At 31.7% G+C, this 14,038-nt stretch overlaps 1 protein-coding gene across 1 annotated transcript; it reads right to left on the bottom strand.

Annotated features, from left to right (window-relative positions):
* Positions 1-2,029: 2,029 nt before the first annotated feature.
* Positions 2,030-12,508, bottom strand: LOC114714843 (probable LRR receptor-like serine/threonine-protein kinase At1g53430). The gene is made up of 24 exons (XM_028899620.1): positions 12,307-12,508; positions 8,236-8,407; positions 7,963-8,034; positions 7,784-7,852; positions 7,628-7,699; positions 7,467-7,538; positions 7,301-7,372; positions 7,140-7,211; positions 6,803-6,874; positions 6,613-6,687; positions 6,441-6,512; positions 6,293-6,364; positions 6,114-6,179; positions 5,880-5,939; positions 5,751-5,789; positions 5,619-5,665; positions 5,115-5,485; positions 4,819-5,014; positions 4,573-4,710; positions 4,299-4,411; positions 3,944-4,154; positions 3,380-3,617; positions 3,116-3,266; positions 2,030-2,656 (listed from the first exon to the last, which is right to left on the bottom strand). Exons 1-24 carry the CDS (start codon positions 12,419-12,421, stop codon positions 2,246-2,248), a joined length of 3,048 nt encoding a protein of 1,015 aa, XP_028755453.1. The 5' UTR covers positions 12,422-12,508; the 3' UTR covers positions 2,030-2,245.
* Positions 12,509-14,038: the final 1,530 nt, after the last annotated feature.

Below are 14,038 nucleotides of genomic sequence, written 5' to 3'. Positions count from 1 at the left end.
GTTTGGTTTCTATCCAAACACCCCCTAGAGTTAAATTATTTTCTCGGTTGAAAATTGCATATATGGCATACGGATGATGGATCCAAATGTTAATGAAATCGATTGTGGTTTTACAATTGTGGTTCCACAATTATGAAATTGGTAAAATTTTGAACTATCTGCACTAAAAAGTTCCAGTCGAATAATACCTTTCTTTTTGTACGGATATGTAAAAAGAGAAACCAATTAAGTGATTAATTATTCAAACTAGGCGAAGATTGTGGAGAATAATTTGAAAAACCTACGAAAAAGTGAGCAGAATTGGAATTTGTTTAAATGCATTCATTAAAGAAAAACAAAGAAATAGATCCAAAAATCGATGATTATAAATTATCTGGATTTTATTATTCCTCTAGTCCTAAATGTAAAACTCTTATGCATACTATAAAAAGGATATTATATTTAGAATCGGAAGAGTATTATAACTCGAGCTAACAAAACATGTTATAGAAATTTGTTATTATTCTCTTAGGCTTCATTGAAATCAGAACACTTAGTTCAGAAAACCAAAAAATAATAAAGAAATTATTACATCTATTCAGTTAGTATATTGATGTTCCATTTACTTCGAAATCTCTAAGAATTTTGTTCAAATGCTCCTATCATGCTTCAAAAGAAAACTTTGCATGTATGAATTTATTAGTATTTCCCATTAGGAAAATGCAACAGAGTAACTAATACATGAAAAAATTCTTCTTTACATTGAAAATTGTCTTTTTGACTTTGCATTAGCATGCTTATCTATCGCTCTTCTAATATCTACTCCCTGACAAGTTTTTCAAAAAAAACTGAAGAACTACAACTCTCTCTCTAGTAAACTCTATTTGCCCCTCTTTTCTAAGTATTGAACAGAGCATGAATAAACTCATACAAACAAAATTATTATAAAGGTCAATTTCCAGTAAGCATATCTTTCTTAATTTAAATATAAATAAGACAAATGACATATTATAAAAGTCACTAAACCCAGTTTCTAATGTAATAAGACAAACTCAAAAAAGAATTTTATTTATGTCCGGGAAAATTTAAACTCTAATATAACCAAAAAAAAATTAGCAAGCAAATTTTGATTTTTGAATTTGATGCAACAAATTCAAATTTTCTGAAATTAAATTTGAATTTGTTAAAAAAATTGAATTTATTTGCATCATATTTGAACCTGCTCAAACAAATTTTCATTTTATACAGTAAAGAACTTAATATCACATAAGCAAGTTCACATTTTATGTGGCAAGTTTGAATATCATCCCATCAAATTCAAAGTTGTTTACCTCTGTTCAACTCTGTTTTTTTAACTAAAAACAGAGTAAACAAAAAAAAAATCAGCACCATAAATACATATTAGAATAAGTTCTTTGGCCACTATCTGTACTATTTCAGTATTAATAATGAAGCAGTACACCACTACACACACACACACACACCCCACTCTATATATATATATATATATATATTCGATCGGATGCATGATAATACTGCAAAATGCAAGTTTGGGAGGTATATGCATTTTACAATAATTAATAACTTGGACCGAAAGCTAAAATGTCCAGAGTATCTATGTTGCCCCATTAATATGCCCCTAACATTTTTTTTTTTTTTGGGGGGGGGGGTTACAATAACTTGGGATTTTTTTTTGGTTTTTTTTTTTTTTGGGGGGGGGGGGGGACTGGACGTTTACGTTGCAGCAAAGAAAAGTATGCTTGACGTTTATATGTGCGTGTGCGCGCGCGTATATATCCGATTTGATGGTGCTTTGAAAGGGATATAACCAGCTTTGAGCTTTCACACTTTCCATGGAAGTTATGAACCACATGGCCAGCATTTTATTCAAATTTGAAGGGTGAGGTGGTCTTTGGCAATTTTCCCGCGCACGATTGAAAATCAGTTCCCACCAAAATGGGTGGGAACCCATTTCCCCTTATAGGCTGGAAAATGTAGCGCAGTCGGAAAATAGGTTGGAGGAAGATTTGCTTGCCAAACATGCCCCACCTATGGAAAGTCATAAATTTTCATTTCCCTCACCAAATTTTCAGCTTACCAAACATGCTCTTAGTATTTCTGATGAGGAAAATGATAGAGTAACTCATACATGAAAAAATTCTTCTTTACACTGAAAATTTCTTTTTGACTTTCCATTTGCGTGCTTATCTATCGCTCTTCCAATATCTACTCCCTTACAAGTTTTTCAGACCATCTTTTGAACAGATTACACATTAGAATTCCTAAGAAGATTATCAGATGAAGTGCAATCTTTACTTGGAAGAGAAACAGAGGAATCAACCCATGGGCCCATTGACTGAACTCTCTGCTCCATGCTTTCCTGTGAGAATTCAGAAGAAACAAAGGTTTGGCTATGGCTGTCTTGTGATAGCTTCTCGAAGGCTTTGAATCTTGCATCTTGTTTCCCCTCCAGGCGCTTGATTACCGGTGCTTGGATCGGCGATTTTCCTTCAAGCATGCTAACAACGGAGGACATGGGTGGTCTGAGAGTTGGAGATGGATTTGTACACAAGAGTGCCAACTCTAGCATTCTCATGGCTTCCTGAGAGGAATAGCTTGAACCAAGACTTGGATCCACCAACTCAAGAAGATTTCCTTGCTCTTCAAGAACATAGGCCTTCAATTACATGAAAGTATGCAGTCATCAGAAATTGAATCAAACCTTTAATTTATGGAGAAAATGTATCCTTGCTTCTTCTTTGATATGCTAGAAAATGAGACAATACCAGTAAAATTTAACGAAAAAGATGGTGACTTCAGGTGATTGAAAGGACCAAACTGAATAAGGCATTGAGAACGAGGGGCCATATTGAAAAAGCTTGTCTCTCGGGAACCATTATAATATTTCTTCTCGTTACATTTATATCCCTTTTATATCATAAAAGGATTACATTGCATCATATCAAAAAGAATTGCACGAAGTTGACAATTTATCAGCTCTTGAAAATGCTTTTTAATTATTGCAAGGGTTCTTTTAGTTTGATTTCGGTTTTGCCCAAAAAATTGATGAACACATGGAAAATTAGAAGGGCAAAAGTCTTTTGAACATATTGAGCAAAAGATAAGTGTAACTAACCCAATCAAGAAGATAAACAAACTCCTCTTTTGGCCTGTAATTTGTGTTGTTTTTTCCACTCACAATCTCTAAAGCAACAACTCCAAAGCTATAAACATCTGCTTTGTCAGTCAAGTAGCCTCGCATTGCATATTCGGGAGCCATATAACCACTAACAAGAGAACATATAGTACCCTAGAATCAGTTCAAAAGAAAGACAAGAAACTTCTAATAATCTACCAAATTTGACAACTGATAGAAGAAAAGATGAAGCAGAATACTCACATCGTTCCTGCTATTCTTGTGCTGATATGAGTATTTTCTTCTTCATCAAGCTTGGCCAAACCAAAGTCAGAGATCTTAGCATTCAAATCCTTATCAAGTAAGACATTTGTTGCCTTGATATCTCTATGTACAATTTTCAACCTTGATTCCTCATGAAGATAAGCTAAACCTCTTGCTATCCCTACACAAATTTTCATTCTTGTAGGCCAATCCAAGTGTAATTTTTGCTCTGGGCGACCTAAGAACATCAATTACTTCATCAGGTCCTTTAATTAAATTGTAACATACTAAGAACTTATTTCACATTAGTCAATCATATGCATGAATTAGAACAATCCTTAAAAACTACAACTAAATTTTGTCTTCGCAGAAATTGAATGAAGAAAATAAAGATACCACTCAAAGTCATCAATAGAGCATCTATTGAATACGCAGTTATATGGTAGCAAAACAAAAAAGAGAGTAATGCAGGGAAGTAAGAGTGTATGAAAAGTGAAAACCATCTTTTTATCCCTTTATAGAGTAATTTATTTACTATAAACTATAAATGATCTGAACTCTTACCAAAAAGAGCACGAGCAAGGCTATTATTCTCCATATACTCATATATCAACAACAACTGGTTCCCTTCAATGCAGCAGCCATAAAGCTTCACAAGATTTGGATGTTGCAAAGCAGAAATCATTCCAATTTCATTAACAAATTCACGATTTCCTTGCTTTGATTTGGAGGAGAGTTGCTTCACAGCTATGACAGAACCATCTGAAAGTGAACCCTACAATTCAACCAATTCATTAGTCTCAATTTTTCCATCATCTTTCTTAAATACAATCAATATATGTTAAATATATTGTTTGTTTATAAGTTCGATGGGCAAGTTAGTATGGCTTGAGTATAAATAAAATATATCCCAAGTTACCTTGTACACTGGTCCGAAACCTCCTTCACCGATCTTATTTTCTGGGGCAAAGTTATCAGTGGCAGCTTTGATTTGTTTTAAAGAGAAATAACCTGTTTTTAGATCTAATAGTTCTGCAACACACAAGGTTATATATAAATAAAATCAAAACCAAACATAAACAACAGTTTCACTACTAACCAACTCACAAAAATCATGTAGATTGTTAACATGTTTATTACTATATTAAACCAAATTATAAATTGATAAGCTTTACTATTTCAGATTTTGTCACCTTTGTCTTTTGGATCTTTCCCCCCTAAGAAACCCGTCTTTCGAAGGACAAGCAATATTAGTACGAGGAACACACATGATCCGGCGACAATTCCAGCAATGGCTCCAGCAGAAAGCCCTTCTGAAGGAACATCAAAGTCTGCGACAAAGTAAAAACGTTAATGATTCATGCCAAAATCAAAAGGCTCAAATTACTTTGTTTAAAGCTAGAAAGGGTCAGGACCAATGACTACGAGATTTTACTCACTTGGGGTTACTAAAATAGCTGATATAAGAGGTCCATATACACCTCTATCAGGAACAGCTGTAGTTCCTTTCCCTGCCCAGTAAAAATGGATCTCCAATGTGTTATCTTTCACATCAACATTGAAATCCCTGAAAATGCCTTTACCAGCGCCACCAGCTTTCTCCATAATGTTAAAATCACTCAAATATTTCCTGCCCTATCAAGATTTTGGCACAAAAGTTTCAACCTCTCAGAACTCTTCTTACTAGAACTTGTAATCAGCAAAGAAGATCAGGATTCAACATTGGAACACTTACTTGAATTGAGACATCAAATATGCGCCTCCCGAGGCTACTAAATGTTTGGTCATTAGGATACATAATCTCAGCAAAGTGAAGTTTGACATTGTAGTTTCCATTAAGCAAACACAGGCCATGATACTTGAGGGACAAAGGGGAAAGGCGAGCTGTTTGGTAGAAGCTTGGACCTGTAATGTTCAAAGAAAATGTATTTCTGGCAATGTAATCAGCTTTTGCATTTCCCAAGTATGTTCCTGTGCTACTATAAGCCCATTTGTCTTCAGAAGAACTAAAGGATGAGATACCCTCCGGACTAAGGTCACTGTCATATTTATTCCCCTGATCATCATCCATTTCTGATCCTCCACAGTTTATGAACAATGAATGATCTGCATATATGGTAACGATTTGATAAAAATTCGCATCAATAAGAATCAATAGAACATCCAAGCTTCAATTCAGGATTTTCTCTTGTAAGAATATCGCATGTCTGACATTTTAGTATGAAGTTAGAACACTCACACTTGGGTTTTCCTCCACAAGGAAGGTCCTTTTTCAGGCAAGTAACTCTGCAAGATGAATAATTAGCGTCAATGCATGATTCAAGAATGATTCAGAATAATTGTAATAGGATGACCATAACTACAATCTTACGAGGTCCCTGCTGAAGATGAGAGGCTCGAAGCCAAGTTTCTGTGCAACAAAAATAAGGAGTCAGTATCAGAAGTTTCCTAATGGCTGTGCGTGTGTGTGTGAGAGAGAGGTGGGAGGGGGGGCGCTTACACATCCTTGGACTGGCAAATCTTAGCAGAAGTCTTTGAAAAATTGTTGTATGATAAATCCCTAGAAGAGAGAAACGATTGAAGTTACATATACAAGTTTATTTTCCCATAATTCATTTTAACCTTTAGAACGTTTATCAATAAATATATTTGAGGGGAAAAGTAACGATGAAATGTGAATAAGACTAATGTCTAGGAGTAAAAGACAATTTAAGAAAAAAAGTTTTGTACTTACAAGTTGTTTTTATTTTTTAGTATCCATCCTGGAATTTCTCCGCTCAAAGAATTTTGAGTCAAAAACCTGCATGCATAATTAATAACCAATCAATTGAAAAGGAAAAAAAAAAAGAAATTAAAGTAATTATTTGCCAAGAAAAAGTTCCCAGAAATTAAGTTACTTGAAGCAATGCTCACATGTAATCTAGTCTTTTCAAGTGTTCTATTTCATCTGGGATCCCACCAGTCAACTTGTTGAAGCTCAAATCTCTGCAACCTTATAATAAATATATATTCCAAGGAGAATCTGGATTGGCAAAATTAATTTGAGTATGAAGCAACTTACAGGGTAACTAAGTCTTCCAGTTGACCAATGTTATCTGGAATGGAACCAGTGATTGAGCAATTTCTCAACACCCTAGATAATACAAAGTTTAAAAACAATAAACTTCCTGGAAATACTTAAAAGTACATAAATCAGATTTTCATATAACAGCAGACAAAGTTTCAGAACTCACAATTGCTTCAAGGATTTCAAATTCTTTATATCAGGGAATTTCATTGTTGGCTGTCCATTCAAATCAGATATCCTCCTGAATCAAATTAGAAGAAAAAATCATCGGTAACCAGAAAGTGTTGTTGTATGTTGTAGATTAAATTCCAAAACCATTGGAGAGTTTGCAAATTACAGAAGAACAGGTAACTCACAGCTGAGTCAAATTTGTTAACAAAGCTATGGTTGGAGGAATTGGGCCTTCCATGGATGTTCCCTGCAAATCTCTAACAGGAAAAGTAGTTGTAATAATAATTTAGACAAGTGACACTGAATAAGATCCGCTCAATTTAAGGATTAAAATAGTGTTCATAACTTGTGAACAGTGTGAATTTTTATAAATTTATTAGATTAGATATACAGGTATATTGATGATCTAAAACTGTGTCACTTTCGCATATGAATTTTTCATGGAAGGATCAAAAGTGACTAAACTAGTGCCTTCTTTACCAAGGAAAGAATCATAAATGAGTAAGAGCAAAATAGACTCACAATCTATCAAGATTGGTCCAGTTGCCAATAAAACTGGGTAATTTTCCTGACATGTTGTTTCCATCTAACCTGCTGCAGAAAATATAAGAAGAGATTTCAGAATTTAAAGATCAAACACAAAATAGAACTGAAAGAGAGGAGCTAAATCATATAACACTCACAAATCTTCTAGTTTCTTTAGATTGCCAAAACTTTCAGGTATCATCCCTGAGAAATTATTTGCAGAAAAAAGCCTGCAAGTTCATAAACAATAACATGAACCTATAATTGTAGCAACAATGGAATTCATTACAATGCAAAGGAGATAAAAGAAAATTATGCTCTTACAGTCTGCGTAATTGCTTCAATTTTCCAAGACTTGAAGGAAGAGTTCCTTCCAACAGATTATCTTCCAACACACTGCAGAATGCGAAAAACGGCAAAACCATAAAATCACTTCTCTATTCAGAAGCTCAAATTGAATTCTTGATTGAATTAATTACACTTACAGCTCCTCCAAAGTTGAAATATCACCAATTTCCTTTGGAATTGGACCACTGAGTTGATTGGCCAAAAGGGATCTGAAGCATAAATTTAAGAAATGAATGTATAATTAAAGCATTTGTCAAGTAGGGATTGGATTTTCATAAGTTTTGATGACTTACAATATAACAAGAGGAAGTTTAGCAAAGCTCTTTGGGATTGAGCCATTCAGATAGTTGCGAGTCAAATCACTGTTCCATACTAAGAGTTTTAGTTCATAAATTCACAATCAAATTCTCAAGCACATACACATTAAATTTCTGTACTTATATAAACCAATTGAAAAAAAAACATCACTTACAGTTCTTGCAGTTGGGTAAGATTACCAAATTCACTTGGTATAACTCCGGATAGATTAAGACCCTTTAGCTGGCTGTCATAAAATATATAAATCAATAAAATAATCATAGAGATCTACCATCTTTTGAGAAAAATTAGTTTTTATTATTAACAGAGGATGCTCCTGAATCTTAATATTAAAAGAGGGGAAAAAAGAATAGGATATACTCCTCCCGTCCTAAATATAAGACCCATTTTTTATGTTTAGGACCCGAGAAGTATTATATATACTTACATATGTGTAACATGGCAAACTTTTCCGGTGGAGAAAGTGCAATTGCAGGTAACATTCCTAATAATGTCGTCTCCTACAATGCTCTGATTTTTGAAGCCTCCATCCATACAAGAGCTTGGCTTCACCTTCCAATTCAAGTCCATTTTCAGTGATATCGCTTGCAGAGCTCTCACTGTATCCAAATAAATAAATCAAGCATCAATCAAGCAGAACTTAATTAATTATCTGTATTTTAATTTCAAAAACACCAGTAATTTTGGGGGGGGGGTATCCATAGGTCCCGAGTAAGAAAATTAAACAAGGATAAATCTCCCAAATTTCATTTAATACTAATTGGTTCGAGAAGATTTAACATTCACAAGTTTAATTTGTAAATTTGACTTATAAATGATGCAGCCTGATTTATGAATATGAAAATGACTTATAAATATTAAATGAAATTTGTGACACTTGTTGGCATTTAATTTTTTTTTTTGTTTTACCATGGAGCTATAAATAATTTTTTCCTAAATTTTGTTGATAAAGCAAAGTCAAAGTGTATCACGTGGGACAGCTTGGGGTTAACCCACAGTTTAGCTTTTAATTAAAATTAATGACATGCTCATACTCCAACATAAGTATCATATATATACATTTAAGCTTAATCAAGACGTAATCTCAAGCTTTATGTTTATAAATAATCTTGTTTCATGTTCGTATTTCTGTTTGAAAACTTGTTCACTAGTTTTGATGTGATCTTACGGCTTTCAAAATACGCTATTGATAATTAACATGGGAGTAATATAATTAACATTCTCCTAAACTTTTCCTTGTCAAGATTCATGTTATATCATTAACGAAGGCAAATCTAGCTGCCAGGATTAAAATTCTCTTCCATGCAAAGCTAAAATACAGTTATGAATTAAAATTAAAACACATAATACTTTTAATTTTATTTGATATCCTCTCTTTAATCATTTATATAAGAGTTATTTAATTAATTTGATGGCAAAAAAGTACTTAATTTACTAATTAGGTAAATCAAATAAATTAGTTAATGCACCTACAAAATATTAGATTATATATTAGTTTATGAATATTTATGATCAAATTTAATCTCTAATTAACTCTTATTGGAGCATCTTACAAATGAAAGCATCAATCCATCTTTAAGACCGACCATCTTATTATATATATAAATATTTGTATGTAACATTTTTGTAATTGATTTGACTAAGTCATGTTTGGTTGGCGATATAATTTATCGATTTGCTTTTGTCTGTGACTGAGTTGTGAGCATATAAAGCTCGTTTAAATTTAAAAACCTAATATTAATAAAGACTTATCCATAAATTAAACTAAGCCAGTACTAATAATGTCCAAACATGAAGGCAGAAATCACATGCTGTGTTATCCCTAATTAAGAAGCAGAGTCACATCATATCATTATAATTAAACAAACCAATAAACAGATGGAAGCATATAAAAATCAAATAAGAATTACGAATAAATAATAAATAAATGATAATAGCATTTAATTAATAAACTTTTAGAAGCATGAGTCAAAAGGGCAAAAAAAGCGTATAGAAAGAGAGATGAAGCAGAAAAGGCAAAATCCTACGAAGCCACATGGCTCAATTAAATGTCCCACACATATGTCCCTCTGCATTAATTACTAAACCCACTTGTTTAATCCAACTTGTCCATTTCCTTTTCCGCTTGCTCGGTCATGCCATAATGATCCTTTCTTCGTACTGGTATTTCCTCGTCCGATATTTTTTTTATAAAATACAAATTATTAAATTATGTAAATAAAAATTTAGTTAAAATTAATTTAAAAAAAATAAATATATACAAAAATAAATTTTTTTACAGAACAATTTTTAGACAATATAAATACCTGATGCAGTAAAAAGTAACAAATAACTAATGGATGTGAAAATGGAAATAATACGACAAATTTCAGACAGATTCTTATTGCTCTTTTAAATAATAAATCCTCACCCTAGGAAAAAAAAATCTCTCATATCAAAGAGGAGAGGGATCAGTATTTTTTTTTTTTTTTAGAATTTGAGATATCCACCGGCGTTTAATAATGACTACTCTTCTAGTCCTTTTTATAAATTATTTTCAACATGTTTCATACAGATTAAGAAAAACTTTAAATTTCATTAATTCTCATTTAAAACTTAACAATTGTTTGATTTTATCCATAATTAATATACATTATACTTTATATAAACAAAATCAACATAGTAATAAATTAGAGGTAAAATTATACATCCAAAAAAAAAATTTCTCAGTCCCCTATTAATAGGACTAAAAAATATCTTCTCTCAACCATATGGTATGGGAGTAATTCTTTTCCATCCTAGACTTCATCTATTTGTCCTCTCCCAGCTTTTTCTTCTTGTTTTTAAACTTATATCTTGGCCAACGTGGCATATGACTTTCAAATTGTAACCTCGGAATTTGAATTGTTGCGAAAAACAAAAAAATTTGGAATTTGATAATTTTCTTGTGTGACGCAGAAGATGCGTTAACCAGAGAAAAGGCATGGGGGAGAGAGAAGAAAGAGAACAAGATATTAAAATTTTTCCCACGGGTAAAAAATGGTGATTGAGATCTATAATTTACAAAATAACTAAAAAAATTAACATAATTTTATAGATTTTTAAAACTATCACCCCCGGTTTTCTAATATTATAATCGTAATACAACCTCCAACGATATTACAAATATATGCTAAAATCATTTTTTGTCAAATGAAGATACTCTTATAACATCCGGGGAGAAACTCAAATTGTAACTTTGGAAAGCATATATAATGATTTTTGGGAAAAAATAATGAATTAATCTGCGTACTCGTTTAGAGCAATTTCAATTTTTGAATATTTCTTATATATTAGTAGTATAATAGAAACTAAGCCGTTAAGTGAATTTTCCCTAAACAATGCAAGAGGTGTACCCTCTTATAAGTAACATGTGAGAACAAGGTTATAAAATTAACAATCAACAGTAATTTTAATTATATTCAAATCACTGCAACCTTCCCAAAGTTACAGCAAATTATGTTTATAATTAGATATATGAAAAAACACAAACCTTTAAAAAAGAAGGGACAATGACAAAAATAGAAGTTAAAAATTTGTAAATGTCAAATAAAAAATATCAACAAAAATTTGTTATCATTTGCAAATTTAAAATTGTCAATACTAAATAAAATTATGTTACCAAACTTTGGGATTTACAATTTTTAATTTCTTTTTGTGTCATTCTCTAAAAAAAAACATGAAAATAAATAAATAAATGATAAAAGTGCAATTTTAAACCTCTAGCTTTATATAAAAATTTTAATTTTCTCTTAATTTCATCCAATATGTTTTCGGTCCTCAAACTCCAACACTATTAGTCTTGAATAATGATATTTTTATAGTTTATATCTTACTGCTATTTTTAAAAAATTAAATTTAATATGCAAATATTTAAAATTTTAATATTAGAGCTTTTATTTGATTAAAGAAAAAGACTCTCTATAAAATTAAGGTATCAAGATAAAGTTTTGTCAAAATACACTTTTGTCTAAATGAAAAATAAATATATAAAAGACACAGAATTGAGTGTCCAGGCTGGCAATGCATGAACATGAGAGAAGTTAAAAAAAAAAAAAAACAAAGTATAAAATTTTCTGTTTAAGTTAGGTGCAGAAACTCCATGAAAAGGAAAATTTTAATCTCACTGTATAATCTAGCAGATCTTTTGAAGAAAGATTATATGCTCAAACTTATCATTCTCCATGAAAATCCCAATCAAAATCCAAAATAGAAGGGAAAAAGAAAACTGAATCGCTACAGTTTTCACCAACTTGAACCTGAAGACAAAAAATGGAAGTGCCCCGATTCGGAATCTACAGCAGTTACTTAGTTTTTCAATGCGTCTTCGTTTGAACAACCAAACGGAGGAACTTTAGAATCAGAAAATCCATCCAGGAGAGGGTCAAGGAAAACAAAATTCTCATCGTCTAAGTGTTATTCCGGAGAGGAAAAGAAATTCCATGGAAGAATGAAAGTGAGGTTTAAGAAAAGAAAGTACCTTCATCATCTGGAATCTGCTGAGCGTTGGATCCATAATCCGTGAAAATATTGAGAGCGAGGAATCCAAATGCGAAAACGCAGAACAGTTTAGAGCTTGAAATCGCTAACTCCATTGTTGTTTCAGTCTGATGAGCGAGGAAGACGACGATTGTTGGTTGGTTTGAAGAAGAAGAAGAAGAATTTAGAGAGAGAGAGAGAGAGAGGGATCTGTGTCTGTGTGTTGGAGGGAAAGACGAAGAGGGAGTGAGAGAAGAAGAAGGATGCATTTATTTGAAAATCCAAAACTGTGAAATACGTAAAAGAAACCGAGCGAATGACTCAATACGATAGGGCTCATGGATGAAGATTGAAGACAACTTCTCTTGTCGTTTTCCCTCCACTTGATAGTGAGAAAAAATTTAATTCAATTCTCCATTCTGGTTTTAATTGTTTTTCTCAGTGTTTTTAATATTAAATTCGTCATTATGTTATATTCATCCTATTTATAAGACTCTATTTATAAACTATAAACAAAGTCTTACATGATACTCCTCCGATCTTTAATATAAAACCCATTTAACTAATTTGATTAGATTAATGAAGTTAGGTAAATTAGTTAATTATAAGAAAAGTGACACATTTTTCCTAAAACACCATAATCATCTTTCTTAATACCTCATCTCCTTCTTCTACTTGATTATAGTTGAGAAAGTATCCATAGGGATAATTTAGAGAAAATTAATAAATATAATAAATGGATCTTATATTTAAGATCAAAACTAACTCAAGAATTGAATCCTATATTAAGGACTAAAGAAGTACTATGATATGATATGTTGCCTGAAATGAAAGTTACTAATTGCATTGAAAGAAATTAATAACAAGGCGGAGCCAACATGCCAGTACCAATGGCTATCATGCTAAAGTAATTCATATCTTTTTTTGCTAATTTTTGGGTTGGGGGTTGGGGGGAAAGGTGTTTATAAGCACTTGTTTGTGATGATTTATAAATAGTTTTTTAATTATAATTTATTAAATACAAAATAAATATGTGAGAAAAATTTTGTTTTGATTTATCTATTATAAATAAAGAAATGCAAACAAATTCTAAACACGGGGCATTGAATTTGAGTCTATGTAAGGCTACTCCATGAGGTTTAGAGCTTAAGTCACCACGTATTTGAATTAGTCGGAATCTAATACGAGTTTGAATATCCAATAACTTACTAGAAGAATTGTAAGGGACCTTTTATGAACAAATATTTTGTAATACAAATATTATTTCTAAAAGGAAGTTTTATCGTTAAAAACACATATTATTCAAAGAATTTATCACCAACAATAAGACTGGTTACGTATTTAATCATGTATTAGTATTGACTATATTTTTGTCCCTATTGTAACACTTTTTAGCAGATAAACACTTTTAATCTGAAAATACAATAATGCATCCCTAAATAATTTATCAATATTTGCTGCCCACACAAAAAACCTCAAGATAAGCCGTATAATTTATCGTCATGCATGCCCGTGATACCCCGAATTAATTTATATATGTGCTGACATCCAATTTTTGTCTCTATTCAAAACATAATTCGATTTATTTTACGGCAGATTTATTTTAATTACTTTTTAATGAACAAAACATGAGATCTCAAACGAAGATCAACTGTTAAATATTGTTTAACTACTATACATAGTTGATTCACACTAATCTTTGTTATAGAATCTAACATTAATTGGCTACAATT

Source organism: Neltuma alba, unplaced genomic scaffold (assembly GCF_004799145.2).
Source record: "Neltuma alba isolate B1F8T4 unplaced genomic scaffold, ASM479914v2 tig00011543_pilon, whole genome shotgun sequence".
Lineage (NCBI taxonomy): Eukaryota > Viridiplantae > Streptophyta > Magnoliopsida > Fabales > Fabaceae > Neltuma > Neltuma alba.
Note: the sequence above shows the minus strand (reverse complement) of the source record. Positions and strands in the feature narration are given on the sequence as shown.